At 34.3% G+C, this 18,424-nt stretch overlaps 2 protein-coding genes across 4 annotated transcripts in view; both read right to left on the bottom strand.

Annotated features, from left to right (window-relative positions):
• LOC136821139 (dixin-like) overlaps positions 1-18,128 on the bottom strand; it is a 67,847-nt gene extending 49,719 nt beyond the window's left edge. The window contains exon 1 of one of the 3 annotated variants that reach the window (XM_067077364.1): positions 17,206-18,128. In XM_067077364.1, coding sequence (XP_066933465.1) covers positions 17,206-18,108 — 903 coding nt within the window. In that variant the 5' untranslated portion in view covers positions 18,109-18,128. Of the gene's footprint in view, positions 1-11,080; positions 11,213-15,531; positions 15,655-17,205 lie in introns of those variants that run through there. The other 2 variants (XM_067077366.1, XM_067077365.1) reach the window with 2 other exon arrangements.
• LOC136821134 (uncharacterized) lies at positions 2,453-7,339 on the bottom strand. Its single transcript, XM_067077358.1, has 5 exons — positions 7,255-7,339; positions 5,831-6,451; positions 4,764-5,041; positions 3,617-3,841; positions 2,453-2,882 (listed from the first exon to the last, which is right to left on the bottom strand). Exons 1-5 carry the CDS (start codon positions 7,268-7,270, stop codon positions 2,574-2,576), a joined length of 1,449 nt encoding a protein of 482 aa, XP_066933459.1. The 5' UTR covers positions 7,271-7,339; the 3' UTR covers positions 2,453-2,573.
• Positions 18,129-18,424: the final 296 nt, after the last annotated feature.

The raw sequence follows: 18,424 nt of genomic DNA, 5'->3' as shown, positions 1-18,424 counted from the left end.
TGCATGAATTCTTCAAGTACGTATTTTTTTATAATGGAATATAATTTTTTTTTTTCACGCAAACGCCTCAATCAATAAATCAATCAATCAATCAATCAATCAATCAATCAATCAATCAATCAATCAATCAATCAATCAATCAATCAATCAATCAACCAATCAATCAATAATTAAATCAATCAATTATTCCTGATTATTTTTTAATGTTTAATCTTTAAAGCATTAAAGCTTTATAAGTGCATGGCATGATCTTTATGTGGGGGCATTTAGTGAAAGCTATGACTAGTTGATAATTTTGATGACGCCGATCTCAGTAGACTAGAGTTTACTTCTGGCTGAACTTGACATTTTTACTACTTGGAGTTGAAAATTATAATTAAGAATGATAAGCCAACATTAATAATAGATTTACATCCCTTTTTTGTCAATAAAACATTGCGTCATCCTATTTTTACCTTCCAAAAACGACTAGAATCTGGCAGACTGTTTTACACTCCACCTAATCAAAAGCTCAAATTGAGAATTGCCATATACTACTGGGTCACTTAAAGGAGATGGTCCAGAGACACCTCTAAATCTTTTGACCCAATTTTTTTCCAAAGCTGAGATATCTGACTTTGAAATCTCTAAAAATGAGACCGTCTTTACGTTGAATTTCTATTGTTTTCAAGTAAAAATTTGAAAATTCATAGTCGAATATCTCAGCTTTGGAAAATAATTGGGTCCAAGCTAAATATTAAAAATCATCTGATAATCCCTTTAAACGCGGTGGATAAGTGGACCTTGGGATACTGTTCACCTATTTGCTTAATTAAATTTTCAATTTCGCTTTTTAAATGAAATCTCCGGCTAAATCAAATCTGCAATTTTATTGATTTGTCAACCGACCGGCCAAATTGTGTTGATCATTTTAACACGTAAAACTACAAATTAAAAGTCTAATAGTATGTAACATGTTCGTGCTTGTTATTCGACAAGAAAACTGATGAGTGTTATAATTATTATCAAGGAAAAATAACAAGAGAGAAAATGTTACATCTATCCTCCTGCGAGTTCATTTTCTACCCCTTTTCAGCGATTTGAAGCCGACTTTAAAGGATTGAGACCATATATACCAACAGACTTATAAACAGAATTAAAACATCAATTGTGTAAATACTAATTCTTGACATACACACACAAAGACTTTTCTACTTGTAGTCGTGTTGTGACACAGGACTTTTTTTCAGGACACCCTGTAGTCTCTAAGTCAAAAAAATGCTCTTGAATCACTTTTGCTTGGTCCGGCGTCAACCAACAAAGACATATCTAAGACTTCGTACTTAGTACAAAATGGTACTTGATGCATCTCTGCTTGATGCTCAGAAATTAAGGGAAGGGTCAAGTGTAAGTGGAGCAATCCAGGGAGAAAGAGTGGCGCCCTCCCCTACCTTCGGTTGGAAAGCTATCGAAAGAGGAGCTTTCGGGTCGCCTCTGGCTGCGGTCGCAAAACTTACTTCCTACTTTAGGCGTACAAACTTTCACGAGCAGAAACTTTTTCGATTTTCGCGAATTTTAGCCCTTTTCGCGAAAGTAAATGTATTTGAAAACTCTTGAAAGGGCCATTCACGTAAATTTATGTTCGTGAAAATTTTTTGACAAAATAGGAAATATGTAAAATTTCTAAGTTAAAACAAGGAACTTTAATAAAACAGGCTAATAAAACCTTTAGCCTGTTAAAGCCTTATAAGTCAAAAGGAAATGTTTCAGCCCAATTCAAGAAGTATTTGTCCCTTTAAAGCCATTTTTCGTGTGAAAATACTAATTTATATGCCTTGATTCGCGAAAATTATTTTTTTCGTTAAATTCGCGAAGGCAAATGTCGTTTGGATTCTGCTCGCAAAAGTTTGTACGCCTTAGGTATAAGAATGAGGACTGAGCCCTGTCTTTTTACGCTTTCTTATGAGCTGGAATAAACACAAAATTTTGATTTTATGTATCGAACTTTTTTTCTAAAAAAAATACAATAAGAAACAAAATTATTCCATAAGATGAAAAGTAACAAAAAATGGTTAAAAATGGTACTAAATTTAGAAAAAATAAAGAATATAAAGAATTACTTGAACCAGCAAGCAATCTAAATTTCTACAGTTAAAAAGCTGTTCTTCACCAGGGAAAGCCACGTGATGTACTTTCAACCAATAAGATTTTATCATTTCGAGGGGAAAACTAACACCATAGTTTAACTCACTATAAGATTTTGTGTTCCAAATACACGTTAAGCAATGCCAGCATGACCACTTTATAGTGACCAACAAGCTACACGTTTTTTTATAAGAAACCAAAAAAGCCTTCAAATGTTCTTAATTTCTTGAGTTTTAAGACTGAAAATGTTCTCATTTTCATCGTTTTGTGAGTATTTTTGAGCAATTCCATAAGAAATTAGGTGTTTGAGAGTCTGCAAGCCTTCAAATGTTCTTAACTTGTTCTTAATATTTTGGTCAACGAAGCCTTACTATTTGTTCTTATGAAAATTAATATATTTTAGTAGGCGTGTTCTTTTTAACACTTCAAATGTCATACCATAGCTTCTTTTAAGCAGCTTGTTGCATAATAGCTATGAAAGTTTGAATTTTCATATAAGCAGTGCATGTGATTCTGGTGTGACGTCCGAACCGATTGTCAATAAATGAAATGGTAATGGTGCTTTTACTCATTGTTTCATCTAATCCAGTGAATTCAACTCTGGCGAATCTAAATTGATTCTTTGGACATTTGTGATCGCCATCATAGGTTTCTACGTCTTCAACAATGTATTTTTTAGTTTGACCAGGTTTTTGCAATGCATTTGCTCTCATGTGTGTCCACAAGCCATGGATTCGTGTGTGCCTGCTCAAAGGATCCTAGATAAGAGACGAGGTTATTATTTGATTAATTCGCACAACTGAAATGTCTTCGACATCACACCATTGCAATGCGCTCTAACATTACATCACGGTTCCAAAAGCTGATTGATTGTAAGTGACGTAAAATCAGTCGATACGTCACTTCCAACCAAATCAGCAGCACTTCCAACCAATCAGCTGTTGGGACCGTGATGTAATGTTAGAAGACATTGCAATGGTGCATATCATGAAAAATCCAAAAGAGGAGATGGCGTGTTTGAAATAACGTTATTAACTTATCAACCCTTACTATCTTAATGGAACTTTCGCGGGAACTAATTTTCGCGGTCGAAAAAAAAAATCCGAAAAATTGCATTTCGCGGGTTTTAATTTTCGCGGTTTTGCCCTTTTTTGGACAAATTTCTTTCATTTTCCTAGGGATTTTTCAAATTTTTCAGTAAAATTGAAAAAATTTGTATTTCGCGGGAATTAATTTTCGCGGTTTTGACGAAAAACCGCGAAAAACGCTAAAATTAAAACCCGCGAAAATTAGTTCCAATAAGGTACTCTATTCTTTGTAAATTCGAACCCATTCTCCTCACACTCTGAAGGTTGATAGGTGTATTCACTGGAAGTTTGAGACAAAAATTTTTTCCCATGTCCATAATACAAAAAGATAATTCCTGACTTTATTAGAGGTTTTGGAAAATTCTACATTTCAAAACGGTTTAATCTAAGTAGTCAAAACTCACCCTATCATCATTTATACATTGGTTTTTCGTAAGCTCAAAATCCAGTGTTGCATTTTGAAGACGTTCTCCATTCGCTGCAAACTTGAAGTGAAGACCGCGAAACAAATGCGAGGGCATATTAGTGTTGTTATAGAATTGTCCACGAGCTTTGATGCGATAGCTTGGTTTACCGTTATGACCAGCAGCTCCTAGCTCTCTGTTGCCGTGTTTAGTGTAGAAATAAATCTGAAATGAAATTAAAATGTTTTATTCAATACACCCTTTCATAAATTACAAGCAACGCTTACCTCGTTTTAAAAATATTGCTATGGTAATTGATTCCTAGAAGAGGCAGCCGTCGCTATCTACCTGACACACAACATTTACATGCTTCCAAGATAACGTTTAATGTTTTTAAATATCATTGGGCTAATCCAGAAAAAATTTGTAAAATTTGTTGAGGAGATCTCTTTTTAAAAAGGTTACCCCCTGGATTTTTTCCAATTTTTCAGGACCCCCTTAGATTTTTTTCTCCCATTTCTCCCAGACTATTTCTGGAATAGCCTATTTAAATTATCCGAGCCTTACTGGGCTATCTACGTAGTAAAATATCGACTCAAAAGCCGAAAATTTTGATGCTTAAGTCTTAAAACTATATTGCCAATACACCTTTTCGACCGTAGCCGTCAATTGCCGCGCGGGCATTTTTTTGTCTGTTTTACCTTATCTGATATTCCGATGGCCGATTGGCGGCCGCCCACGCTAAAGCTCTAAAAGGACCGGGCCAATTTCCCATCGGAGAGGAATGATAGTCGGCCTTTGATGTGATTTCGGTTGGACCCGCCAATCCCCGAAAACGAGGGCTGGGTTACCAGACCTCCCGCTGCAAAATTCTTGACGCGGTCTCGCAAAATTCCGTAATGTAAACCTTCCAGATGTTGAAAATTTTCCCGACCTTCAGAGCTTTAGCGTGTCGGATGAAAATTTCACCATCTGGGTGCCAGATAAGTTTTGCCACCCTAAAACCGTCCCAGTCTGTGTACGTTTAAGTGTAAAAAAAGGATTGGATCGAGTTTAGGGTGGTAAATTAAATAATAAAATGACACGCACCTGACCGCGCGACTACGGTCTAAAAGGTCTATTATAACAAATGTATGGTCACACTCACGTGCATGTTATCAATGCCTTTGGTCAATTTTTGTCCTAAACCATGAGTTGGTATACCAAGAAAAGGTTTGGCTGAAGTTGGATAATAACTGTTAAAGATTTTTTGCCAGTCAGGGTCATAAGCATCAACAACGGCTTGCCAATACTCTGGTTCAACAGTAAATTTGATCTGGACATGTGCTTTTTCATGCGGTCCGACAACTATATCTGCATTAGCATATATTTTACTTTCGATTTGATCGGTTATGCTATTTAGTTTTTCAGTCCAGACCATATTGCCTAAAAAAGTAAAAAGTATGATATTTTTTCAAATAAATCTTTATTCGATATTTTTTAGGCTAGCTTCTTAGGGGCCGTCCACATAGTACGAACGCACTAAAATGTCAAAAATCGAGTACCCCCTCTCCCTGTACGCAAGCGTACGCAAATGGCTATACCCTCCTCTGGTAAGTACGTACTTTTTCATTAACCCCCCCCCTCGGTTGAAGAAAATTTCGAATTCAAATCGTTTGGTTCGGACTTTTATTTCATACATGAAACTCAATGTTTATCAAGAAACTTTTTCTTTTCCTTGATGCGTATAACAAGCGTAAAAGTCGACAAAAAAAACAAGCAAAAAAGAGCTATGAAAAAATTTGCTCTGCGTACGTACATTTTCCTTTGACCCCTCCCCTCCCCCTGTACACAAGCATACGCTTTTGAGAAGACCCCCTCCCCCACCTAAGTGCATACGTACTATGTGGACGGCCCCTTATCAAAAATTATGGGTCATATTTGCAAACCACCTTCACTTCGAGGGCGCCAGAGATTAGAGGGTAACTCCTAAAAAAGTAATTTGATTAGCTTAAAATTTAAAGGCGGTGGTATTCTCGATAGATTGTAACAGTAGAGTCTTTTTAACTCGAACAAATTTTAGTTGCCTGTGCAAGCTCGAGTTATGGAGAATCCAATTCGAGTTATGGAGAATCCAATTCGAGTTATGGGAAAATCCATTTCTCGACCTCTGATATTCCTGCGTTTTGAACTGAGTTTTAAATAAAGACTAGTCAATAAATAAATAAAAATTACCTTGTATTGTCAGGTCATGGAATAAAATGCGATGGTCATTTTCTGGTATTATTGATGTCGTCAATGTTTCGCCATGTTTAGCCATGAAATAATGGGGCCAGTATGGTCGGAATTGTCCATCAGTTGTTACATCAAGTTTATCCAAATTCGTAGGCTTACGGTCAAGAATCGGAGTTGCTTTTGCGTTATAAACATTTAACGCAGATGTGACACATGGGTAGAATTTACCCACAACTGTCATAACCAGTCGATGTTCTTTAGTAATATGGTAAAAGAACCTTGGATCTTTGAAAGAACGACCTTTACCAATGTTAAAAACTCCATCAGCGTAACCCAAATAGTAAAAGTGGTAAGGCTCGCCAAAAGTAGCGTTGGATGGCTCACATAACATCTTTGGTTTTATAGATTTTAAATCGTTGATTCTTAAATAATGCAGCTGGTTTATGTCGGCTGATAAAGCTGTTAGATTAAGCCAACCATTATCAGAATGCATACATTTGTATTTTGCGTTAGAGACGTAATGGACTTGTACAACATCATGCATGATTGATTCAATGAGCTGGTTATCGCTTTGGTTGTATTGTAAAGATTTGACAGGAAGGGTGATGATTTTCTTATCAACTGAAAAATAGAAATAGTTTGATCTTTGATGAAATTTGAGGGGTGAGACACATTTTTTCATTAATTTATCTAACATACATTGCTCTTTAGAGATTATTAAAAACCGACCTGTTCAAGGACCGAAGAACTGTTACTTTAATGGGATAAACTTTTGCAGGGATTAAATTTCACGGTTGGGCCTATCCGCGAAATTCAAAAATTTCGCGGGGACTCCATTTCGCGGGTGGCACTATTGGGTGGCAATATTTTTCACGGTTTTGTGACTTTTACTGTCAAATCATGCATGTTGGTTGAATTGATTTTCAGAAATACACATTATATGCACCTCTTTGATGCAAGTAACCATTCAAATAGTATTTATTTGACATATTTTGAGTTTTGCTCAGAAATATTTCGCTATGAGGCTCTTCCAAATTTCCATTGGATGACACCCAAATCTGCGAAATCCGCGAAATTTAATCCCCGCGAAAGTTTATCCCATTAAAGTAAAAGTTCTTCGATCCTTGAACAGGTCGGTTTTTACTAATCCCTAAAGAGCAATGCATATAGGGTTGATGAGTTTGTTGGACAGTGAAAAAGGTGAAGCAATATAGTGTGGAGGGTGTAAGATTTGAGTACATAAGAATATACTCTAAGAGTCAGTTTTTTGCCAGGTTCTACCCTGTGTATCTAGAAATCTATTTTTTTTGTTGATAGTGTTTACAGATCAAACAGACAGCAAAAGAAAATATATTGTTAGAATGCTCACAATAAATGGGAAATTCAATGTAATGTCCCAATGAATAAACGAAGAATAAACTTACAAGGCTCTGTAAACATATCAGGAGTACAACTTGTTGTGAAGCCTATAAATGAATGAATTGATAAAGCTAAACATATGAAACGGAATCAAATCGATTATCTCTAACTAACTTAAAGGGATAATCAGATTTTAACTCTTTTGGTTGCTGATTTCATCCAAAGCAAAATTCCAAAGACAAAATTACAAATCTTTGACTTTTAGCCCCGGCTTTTAGCAAGTAAATCATAGAATTTCAGCGTAAGAACCTTGTAAAAAGAAGTTTTCAAATTGTCATATATCAACTTTTGAAAACGACTGGAACAGAAGTTTTGAAGATTTTGCTCAAGACCATAAAATGGATTTCTGAAAATCTTAATTTATCAGTTAGGTAATTCAAGGCATTTTTAAAGTTAGTAAAAATTCTAAGGCCGACATATAAAAGAATGTATTATAACATGGGAGGGTAATATAGGAACAATCGTAATCTGGAATCAAACTCGAAACATCAAAATATAAAGAAATGAAAAGTAGTTGAAGTCTTACCAATACTCATAACAAAAGCTGCAGTCAAAAAGCATGTCAGTTTCTTCATATTTAAAGCCAATACAGACTGCTCTTTTTGTATTTCTTTAGCTGGTAATGTTTGAATTCGTCTTCTGCTTTGATGAATTCTGCTTCACGGCAACTTATAAAGGGTTTTCCAAAGGTGAAAGTGCAATGCACTATAAGTGGGTTCTCACCTTTTACATACGCCCTACGCAGCATTTTACGCAATATTTTAACATGCTCTACGCATCATTTATGCAATTCGAGTTTTTTATAAGAACACCCAAAATATTTGAGGTCCTCAGATGTCTTAACTTTTCGGGTTTTAAACCTTAAAATGTTCCTAGGATGTTCTTATATTCACCATTTTCTGAGAATTTTTTTCCTTTTTTTTATAGAGACCAGGAGTCCACAAAGCCTTAAAATGTTCTAAACTTGTTCTTAACCCTTAGACCACGAGGGACGCGTATTGCGTCCAAAACAAGCCAAAATGCAGAGTCTCAGACTTGAGGCCATATCTCCTGACCACTTGATTGAAAAGGCATAAACCGAATGCTTTTAGAAAGAGTATAAAAATAGCTTTCCAATGGCACCAAAACAATCTTTTAAATCAAAAGCTACAAGTTTTTATGGCACTTTAAAGTTTTGAGTTTCAAAAATAAAATTTAGAAAATTTCAACTTTTTCAAAATAAAAACAGTGCGTACAAAGGGTCAAAGTATTTCTAAAAGTCATTTCTAAATTTGTTTGAGAACTCCAAATTGCTCAAAATGACTGAAAATCATGTCTGAGGGTGATTTGAAATTGTTTTGATCCTTAAAAGGGGGCTTAAAAGGAGGGCTTAAAAATAATTTTTAAAGGTCTCTTTAAGAATTTGGCCACCGAAGCCTTTTCTTATATAGTTTGTTCTTATAAATAAAAAAAACGTGAATACAAAACCATCACGCAGATGACCTATACAAAACCACACAAACAAAAATTTCACAAGCCAAATAATTAAACGAATCATTTGGATCCGCTTTTTTAAATCATTGAAACAAATTGAAAAAAAAAACCCAAAATTCGAATTTTTGCGCGTTAAGAAAGTTATTATTTTTTTCGATTTGAAATTTACAAGAAATTTAGCGACGCAAATGTGTCTTTATAGTTAGTTGAGATTTTAGCTATTTTTTTGGCCCGTAAGAAACACGGGCATGAATTTTCTCAATTAATTAAGGTCACGCTGCCTTCGTATTGAGAGATAAGCCCAAACCATAAAATGACCTTTAATAGTGACAAGGTTTTTTTTTTGAAGACATTTTCGAAATTGAATTCTTTTTTAAAGATAGTATACCTTTTTTCATCCAAATGTTCAAGTCAACGAACCATTGCAAAGGTCAATAATTACCGCTTGTACTGTACTCCAAGGTCTTAAATTGTTTTCAGTCTAAAAATTGGGCTGACGGAAGGTCGTTTTCACAAGATCTAGTATCTCCAGCGGAAATAATTTCTCTAAAAAGCAGCAATCTCATACTTTTCGCACCGTGAAAGTTAGTCTCCTTAAGGGAGACCACAGAGTTGAAATTTCATGAAGTAAATCTGTGTTCGATGATTAAAAATAAAACCTTGCGAAAAAAAGCTAGAATAAACGTTTTTTATAAGAACATCCAAAATTTTTGTAGCCCTGGAACGTTCTTAAACTTTTCGAGTTTAAATGTTCTTTACTTGTTCTTGACATTTTGGCCATCGAAGCTTTATGTTTTTACATAATTTGTTCTGATAAAAAGAACGTGTAAATGAACTGTAAACAGACGATTCTTCACCGTCAAAAAAAACGTCAAAAATGTCTCAAAAACGTGAAACAAGTGTAAATACAATGAAAATACCCAATAAAAAAATTGACTTACAAATGGTAAAATCATCTTTTGACTTTGTTCCAGAAAAATTCTGTTCTTATTGTATCAATCCAGAAAAATCAAAACAAAACACCGAACATATAAGTCATTAAATGTAAGAATCGTTCATATAAGGATCATCTTACGCATTCCAAGTAAAAACCTTTTACTATGAATGAACACACACAAGCTAAATCTAATCTTCCCGACGGTAAAATACAACAAACCTTACAGTAAAGAATCAAATGAAAACAGAAAAGTAAGAAAAAATGTAATGATACATTTTTCAAATTCAGGAAATTATAATTTCTTCCTGTGAACCAACAACTATCAATTAAAGGATGCTAATTAGAAATATTTAGAGCGCTTCCTGGGTAATAAATGCAAGATCTAGTTGAGCAAAAATAAAATTACTAAAATACATATTATGCAAACAATAATTTGATGTTGTTTGTGATAACAGGTGGTTACTGTTGCTATACCATGTCAAGAAAACTTTATATCAACGTTATCAGAGCTTAGAGAGTGTCAAATACGCAAGGAGGAAGGAACATATTAGAAGATCTACACAACTTCAACATACCTAGTCTCCTTTGGAAATATTACATCAAGCAAGTGAACAATAGAATTCAAACGCGTATTACCAAAAATCTTTTTGGCAAAAATCACCTCAATCGATATTGTAAAAGTTGAATAGGAGACATTTTATGAGATCCCAAATGGTGCATGAGACAAGAATCAAAATGAAAAGCATGATATTTCAACGTTCGGTTAGAACACCGCCCTCTTTTGAACTACATGCCAGAAAAAAACATGAACAAAAACAATCAACAACAACAAGCGTCGGATTAATCATTACCAAGAACCGCCTATTAAACCAGACCTTAAAATGAATTTAATAAAGTCAGAGCAAGACATATTGAACTTCATAACCAAAACATTGAATATTGTTTCATAATAAATTGCAACTGTGTGTAATTTGAAATGTAGATTCAAGAATGAAAAGATATATATTAAGGATAAAAAGCTTGTCTTTTGTTTGTCAAGTGCCAAAAAGTCAAAATAAACCTGGTTTTTATACTGCAAACAAGGGATAAGTATATGAATACTTATACAATCGACTAGTCCGAATTATGCCGTTAACAAAATATGATTACTGGCTTCTCCTTACAGATGATGTCTGGCTCTGTATAGATCGGCCTAGGAGTCGTTTATCGCTAGAACCACGTTACTTGTGAATAGAACCCAGACCTCCTGGACAGCAGTCAAGATTGATACCCACCCGGCACACAACGTTAAAACAACGTCCATTTGACATTCATAACGTCCAAATAACGTCATTTGAACGTTAAAACAACGTTGTGTGCCAGCTGGGTAACCACTACACTACTGCGCCAAAACAAAATGTAGCACAAAGTAAAAAACTTACCCGTGCCTTGAGTTTATCCTTCTTAAAGAAAAACATCCTTAAAAAGTTGAGTGTGTCCAACCAAGCTCTCATTTGTGTAATGAAAAATATATTCAATGATCTTCTCTTTAAAATTGTATTTTCTATATCACCAATACTAACCAATAAAACTCTAAATCTATCGAAGAAAACACATGAGATTATCTGAAGAGAAATCTCAATAAAAATTCAAAACCAGAAAATAAAAAAAAAAGCTGAACTCTAGAGAAATCTTGATAAAGATCTACTATCAAAATCATACAAGATTAATAAACCTTCCTGTATAAAAAAACACATAAGGTATATATAATTCCCATGAGAGTGGTATAATTCGTCCTTTTTCTTTCCACAGTATTTTTCCACTTGGAAAGTTCGCCTTTGCAAAGATCCAGAAAAATCATATATTCTCTAACAAAAAAAATTGGGGGTTTTCCTTCTATTTCATAGCCTGGAATAGCTGATACCCAACAGTTATCATGAAATATATAAATCTATATTTTTTTGATATAGTTAAAATTAGAATAGATCTGAGTGTACGAAAAAGAGATTTGAGATAGAGAAAAAGATCAATTATTGATTAACTTTCACTAAGGTCTAGGATTTCTTAACACACGTTTGTCCCAATTAAGAATAGAGAACATAACGTTATATAAGGAAAGGGAAAGCTGATAGATATGACTTTTAAAAACTTTCACTATGAAAATTCTTAAAGGATAAAGTCACGTTTTTTTATAAGAATTATTTTTGAGGCACTCCAAATGTTTTTACCCGGTTTCTATTTTTATGACAACCGATGTATTTTAGGCTTCATACCTAAGTTTTACTCCTTGACATGAGCAAACAGTTCAGGTTCAGGGTATCTGTTCTAGCAAGAGGGAGTATAAAGGCTTGGAGACACGAGAAGTTTTTTTCGCGTTGGTGCAATTCAACATGGTCCATCCCACCAACCTGAAACGTTTTCTCGTGTCTCCGCCCTAAGTGATATCGACACGACTTTTAATAACATTTGTGTGTCTTTCACTTTTGTCTCTGGGACAATGGAGCAAAATTGATCAATTTTTCTCCATTGTCTCAGGGACAAAATCAGCGTGTCTTTTGGGTATTTCCCTCACTTTTTGTCCCGTGAAACAAAAAAAGAAACCATGAGACACGCACTTTTTTCTTGTGTTGGTGAGATGAACCATGTTGCATTGCACCAACATGAAAAAAAACTTCTCATGTACCCAAGCCTTAAAATGAAACAATGGTTTTTATTGTTAAATACTTCGAGTAAATATTTTAATAATAGCTATTTTTATATATTCTTTTGTTCCAGTAAACAAAAGGTAGACACACTAAGTAAGAAATATAATCATTCAGAAATTATTGTAACAACATATTATTTTCACCTTGATGGAAAGTTTGAAAAGAAAATAGATTTCAGTCACTTATTATCCTGTAGAAAAGTATACTGTTTATATTTATCAGGTCTCCTTTCTTTCTACATTCTTCAATACAGAAAATTCGAATGGATCTGTCAACCATATTACCTACATGTAAACCTAGGTATAAGCTGAAAAATAGTTTCATCCTAAAATGTTAATAGCTCCTGAAATAATTTTTGACATGAAGTTTTCCGTAAATTTTATTTAGCTTCAAAATTAAATAATTTTTGATACCTAAAGATTTTCACACCTTGACCATGATGTTATTTTTGTCAGTAAGCTTTCATAAAATTTGACATATTTTCAGTACAATTTTGTTAATTATGTCAATTATATTGTTAAAAAAAACATGCTTAAGTAAATTTTAAATAAACTCATAGAACTTCTCAAGGCCCTTTTTAGTTTTTAGCTGCTTTTTGAAACATCAAAGAAGATTTTCGAGCATGTTGAGTGACACTGAGTGACATGATAAAATTATTTTTTGCCAATTTGTTCAACAAGGATGTTGTGTTCCAAATTCCATTCAAAAGGAACAACAAGATCAGTTAAAGATGTTAAGTTTTAAACCAGCCCTAAAAACCTAGTATGAATAGGGTTAAGCATGAAAACAAGGGGAAGATTGTGTGAGTTCATGAATTAATATAAAAATTGTTTTGCGTTGAATGAATAATACGTTAGTTTTGACAAAATCTAACATGAATTTTTGTCCCCTAATTTTTTGAAAATTTTCCTAATTTTATCGTAAGACCATTTATTGAAGGCATGAAGCCATACAAAAGGATAAATAAGTCAAGATACACAAACAAACATGAAATTTTATTACTTTGATAACCTAATTTGTTTGGAGTAGTAGAATATAGCAACCCAATTGAAGCTCAATAGAAAATTACAACTGCTTTGATTGCAGGCATGATTGATGGTGGATCGAGTACCACCAATGGTCTTTGAACAAGATTAAGATCACAAGATTAAAATTGAATTTTACCTTAATTTTAAGAGGGACAGATATTTTTGGGAGGAGCAGAAGCTGAATTTGATTAAAATTCAGATTCAAAACTGTCTACGCACGCAAGTGACAAAAATCAAACTTTTGAGAACATAACTGAGCAGAGATATGTACTCAAACATTCAAACCGTGATCAAATTAGACTCACTCAATTGTTACAAGCAATACCTCTTTTCAATGACCAATTAACAAACAATCGATGATCAGGAATTTAAGGGAAGTTCAATTTCTAAATTATTTATTGGTTGATTGTCAATTTTTCATTCATTGCCTATACCCATCAACAATATTATCAATATTGATACTTAAGATTTTGGAATAGGCTTAGTTACCTATCCATCAATGGAATCCATCAATATTCAATCGATTAGTTACCAATTTAAAATTAGAGATTAGAAGAGGGATGTTGACATTAGACCAACCTATGGTAAGGTACCGTGAGATTGGGTAACTTACATCAGTGGAGGCTAACATGCATAGCCCTCAAAGTCAAAGAATGACCTGGCACCTGGCTGGTCATTAAAATTCAAAGTTAAATCAAAACAAACCTGATTTACAAAATTTACGTATTGTAAAATGTATATCTCCTAATCATAAAAGTGATGTCATGCATAATTATATTTAATATGATTATTAAATTTGAGATCACATGTCCAGCAGCCATTGAGAAACATCTGAATTCCATCCCGCTATCTTAAAATTTATGATCTAGCTCTAGCATGATGATTTTTTATCATCCAACCAAGCTGTTTTATTTACCCGTGTTTCTGTCCGCAAGTAACTTGCCAAAAATACTCACGCGGCAAAAAATGGTAGGCTAGAGCTGCGTGCAGCATAGTTTTTGCACTGTTTATATACATTTGTTTTAATATATGATTTCTTTTTTTTTCTAATAATAGTTTCCGAAATATGTCTATGTACACAAGTCAGCCCTTTTGGGCTTTGGTTCTATGTACATTTAAAAATAGAATATCTAAAAAAAAAAATATCACCTTAGCGGTGATACAAAGGATAATGTTGTTCCTAAAAACTAAATAGTTAAAATAAATATAATGGGTTCTAAATAATATACTTCTAAATAAAATATAAGTAAAATGTAAGTATTAGCATAAGCTATGCTAAGAAAAATAAATATACTTAACATAAAATATATAGTGGCAAAGACAGCTTTATATGTGCCTATTGGCATCAAGAATGTAAGTAAATGAAATGAAAATGAAATGAAAATGAAATGAAATGAAATTTATTGAACAAAGAGAAACAAAAATTTTGAAATTTTGTTTCTTTGGTTGGTCAGGCATTTGATAGTTATGTAAGTTACCAGATTTCACTGTATATTTTATTGAGAAGCAGCTTAACGTCGAGAAGATGACACAAGACCAGAAGTATTGCACAGGCAAGGTCTGCCTTCCGATTGCCTTTCCACTTTCTCCATTTCCTTAATCCCTCAAGACATTGAGACTAGAGCTAACCATATTAGCCTTCTCTTCATCAAAAACGTTAACACAACAACCTTTGGCCTTCACTCGCTTACACGGCTAGCTTTGCGACAATGGAATAACTTACAAGAGCATCACGATGACAAAAATCTCCAAATCCTTGAACCACTAGACTTAGTATCACATGTCCGAAAATTCTACCTTAATAAATACGTCCCTCAACCACCCCTTCAGCAGGAACAGTAATTGCACACAGAATGCTTCTTAGATGTATATATTTTTCACTAAAAAACTAAAAGTGTAAATGTTTAACATAAGTATATTTAAAAAACATACGACTAACATTAGATTTTATTTAGATTAGATTTTACAAAACTTATATTTTATTTTAATAGTTTTCATTTCTTTATTAGGTTGCACCATTTTTAATTAGGTTTATAAACTTGGTGTCCCTTCCTTCGGGTAAATATATGTTTTGAATTGATTTGAATTGAATTGAAGGCCAAGAGTATCCCTAAATAATAATGTCATTCGGTTAAGAGAAGAAAACACATGACAACTTACAAGTCTTTTCTTTGATATTTTTCCGCTTGAGCTTCTTTCATTTTGCAACATAACTGTTCATCCTTGCCTTCTTAGATATTTCTTAGGCTTCCATTCTTAAAAAACTCGAAAACCCAAAATCACAGCACTTTCGGTTTCGTTTTGATGGCGCCATTTTAGCGCGTGAGGAAAATTTGCCGGTATCGAAAATACGCCACACCCTAGCCTTAGTCTTCACGCGACCGCGCAATGCGATAACCTCGCTCTCGCTTGGTTAACAGATAGCCCTGCTGAGTTTTACCATGAAGGTATTGTTTTACCATTTTTATTATGAGATGGTAACTATTTGTTCTATATTAAGTTGACAGAAATATCGGAAACTGTACCAAAACAATGTGTCAACGTCAAGGACGCCACTTTTGTTTTGACAAATACAGGCTTTTCTCAAACCTTGCAACATATTGCTATTGCAATCTTTTATAAGGGTAGTAGGTTTAAAAATTGAAATTTTAACTGGACAAGTTCCAAACGTTTCTAAATGTTAGTCTATTGTTTGAAAACGAGGCTTGTACAGTTAGTGTGGCGCCAGGGTGGGCAGTGGTCAACGCGGAGTCTTAGCAAAGTATTTCATAGAAATAATTTTGTGATGGAATAATGTCGAATTAAAAAAAAAAATTGAAATACAGTCGACAACGAATCTCGCTTCAAAGAGACAATAGAAGATAGACATCCAGTCGTTGACATGTTCATGCTTAAAATAGAGAGATGTTCTGGAGTTTTTATAAGATACTTCACTAATTGGTCATTTAAAGTAATAGAGATGACGCGTTCTTTAGAAAAAGTAAGAAAATTGTTTTATTACAGGCTAACGACCAACCAAATCAAGAAAGAGCTTTTAAAAACTCCAGCTTGTCCCAAAATAGAATAGGCAGTTTTCATCAGCCAAAAAGAGAAAAATACCCTAAAATTTACCGTCTCGAGAGGGAGGAAAGCCTCAACACTGCATGAGAAGATATAAAATATATATATGTGAAGAAATAAGAATTACTGTCCAACTATTTTCATTCACAGGAGCTTGCTCAGGAGATTTGGGTGGCAGCGCAGGTGTATGCATTTCGTCCTTATTAAGACTATGGATTGAGACTATTCCGATTATTAATATCCAGTCGCTTTACAAGTGTGGCACTGAGAAGAGAAGAAAGAGTGAAGCTGACCCTCCGATATCATCGGACCGGGCCCTATCCTGGGATAGTTTCCTACCCCTAGATAGGGAAATCACAGCGCTTACCAGACATTGTACTCTGTGCTCGTGGACACATCAGAGCCGTGCTGTATCGATAATGATACTCGCACAGTACGGGACCTATGGTACCCATAGGTATATAGGTATATATGGTATCCTATTCCCCTCACATGGTATGGGTTGACCCGGGCTAAGGTACATTCACTTGCCAAGGGAATCGCAGCACCAAGTGGGAATCGAACCCTGACCTCCAGCATGGAAGTCAAGAACGATGACCACTACACTAAAACAAGTGTGGTACTAACTCTGATTAAATGAAAGTTATGATAAAAATATATACTATTTGAAAAAAATGATATTAAGACCACCATAATTATTGAGCAATAATAATTCAGAAATGTTTTGAAAACGAAGTTGAAAAATGTGAAATAGATTTGTAAAAATGCACTAACCTTTTCCTTCTCGATAGTCAAAGCTTTCGTTACCACTAAACTTCCAGGAGATTTTGGTGCAGCTGGTATCTCCTTCTGATGACCTAGCGGCTCCTTTGTTTGGTTTGCATCATTCGGTAGCAATAGTTTGGCTTTACCGACTTGCTTTTGTATTGGGCGATGGTGAAGGCTTGTATCGAAAGATTCATTGGTGGTGGCTTTTGGTACAGTTATTATTGACTCTTTAGGTGTAAAATTAGTTTGTCGTTTTTGGTTCTCTGTAATTTCATCATCGAAATCAGAAATAGAAGAAATCTCACTGTCAATATTATCATTGTCGATGTCTTCGTGTTCTTTGGCTTCCTTTGATGCACTTTGTTGACATGTCACCTGCCATACCCCTTTAGGTGGACTTATTGCATTTTTCGGCTCAATCTGGGTCCAATTCGAGTGATTGTTATTCGATTCATTCTGCTTTCTTTGCAAGTTGTTATCTTTGATTTCCGTTACAGCTCGTTTGCGAGTTTCCACTCTTTCCGTCGAATCCATTTTACGTGGTGTGAACGATGTTGGTAACTTAGCAACACTTTTAACCCTTGACGAAGATGGTAGACTTAGTGACCTTCTTAGTGTTTTTCGCTTACGTCCTTCTGGTGTAGAAACATCCTTATTATCAGATGATCCAGCTTCTTCTAGTGTAGATGAGCCTTTACTTGATCCAACTGAAGCACCGTCTTTACTGTTCTTGTTATAATCTTCGATGCGAAATGAAAATTCGTGTTTTTTCTTCATCAATTTCTCTAACTCTTCCTGTGTCTCGCGAATGAAATCTGCATGCTTTTTTATGTCTAGGTCACTTAACTCAGAAGTATTATTGGTCACAGAAGAAAACTTTGATTTGATACCCCTCTTGAAGAACTGCATTGTTTGAAATTAATAATTTTCTAAAAAAATAAAATTTAATGTCACTTATACCATTTCATTGTAATCGCAATTGATCCTTATGTACCTTCTATCCTTCAGCAATTATATCCGTGATGTTTCCAAGATCAAACCTAACTTTCCAATAACTTTAACAAGTCATTATTTGTCGACTTATTTCACAATTTAAACGAGTATATGAATAATTTAAGATCTTCAAAAATAACTCTACTACTCTTTCCAGGCAATATAGACATATTATTACTCCCAAAACAAGATAAATCCTGCAAACGTGTGAAAATGAATAATTATATCATAT

Source organism: Clytia hemisphaerica, unplaced genomic scaffold (genome assembly GCF_902728285.1).
Source record: "Clytia hemisphaerica strain Z4C2 unplaced genomic scaffold, Clytia hemisphaerica genome assembly, whole genome shotgun sequence".
NCBI lineage: Eukaryota > Metazoa > Cnidaria > Hydrozoa > Leptothecata > Clytiidae > Clytia > Clytia hemisphaerica.
Note: the sequence above shows the minus strand (reverse complement) of the source record. Positions and strands in the feature narration are given on the sequence as shown.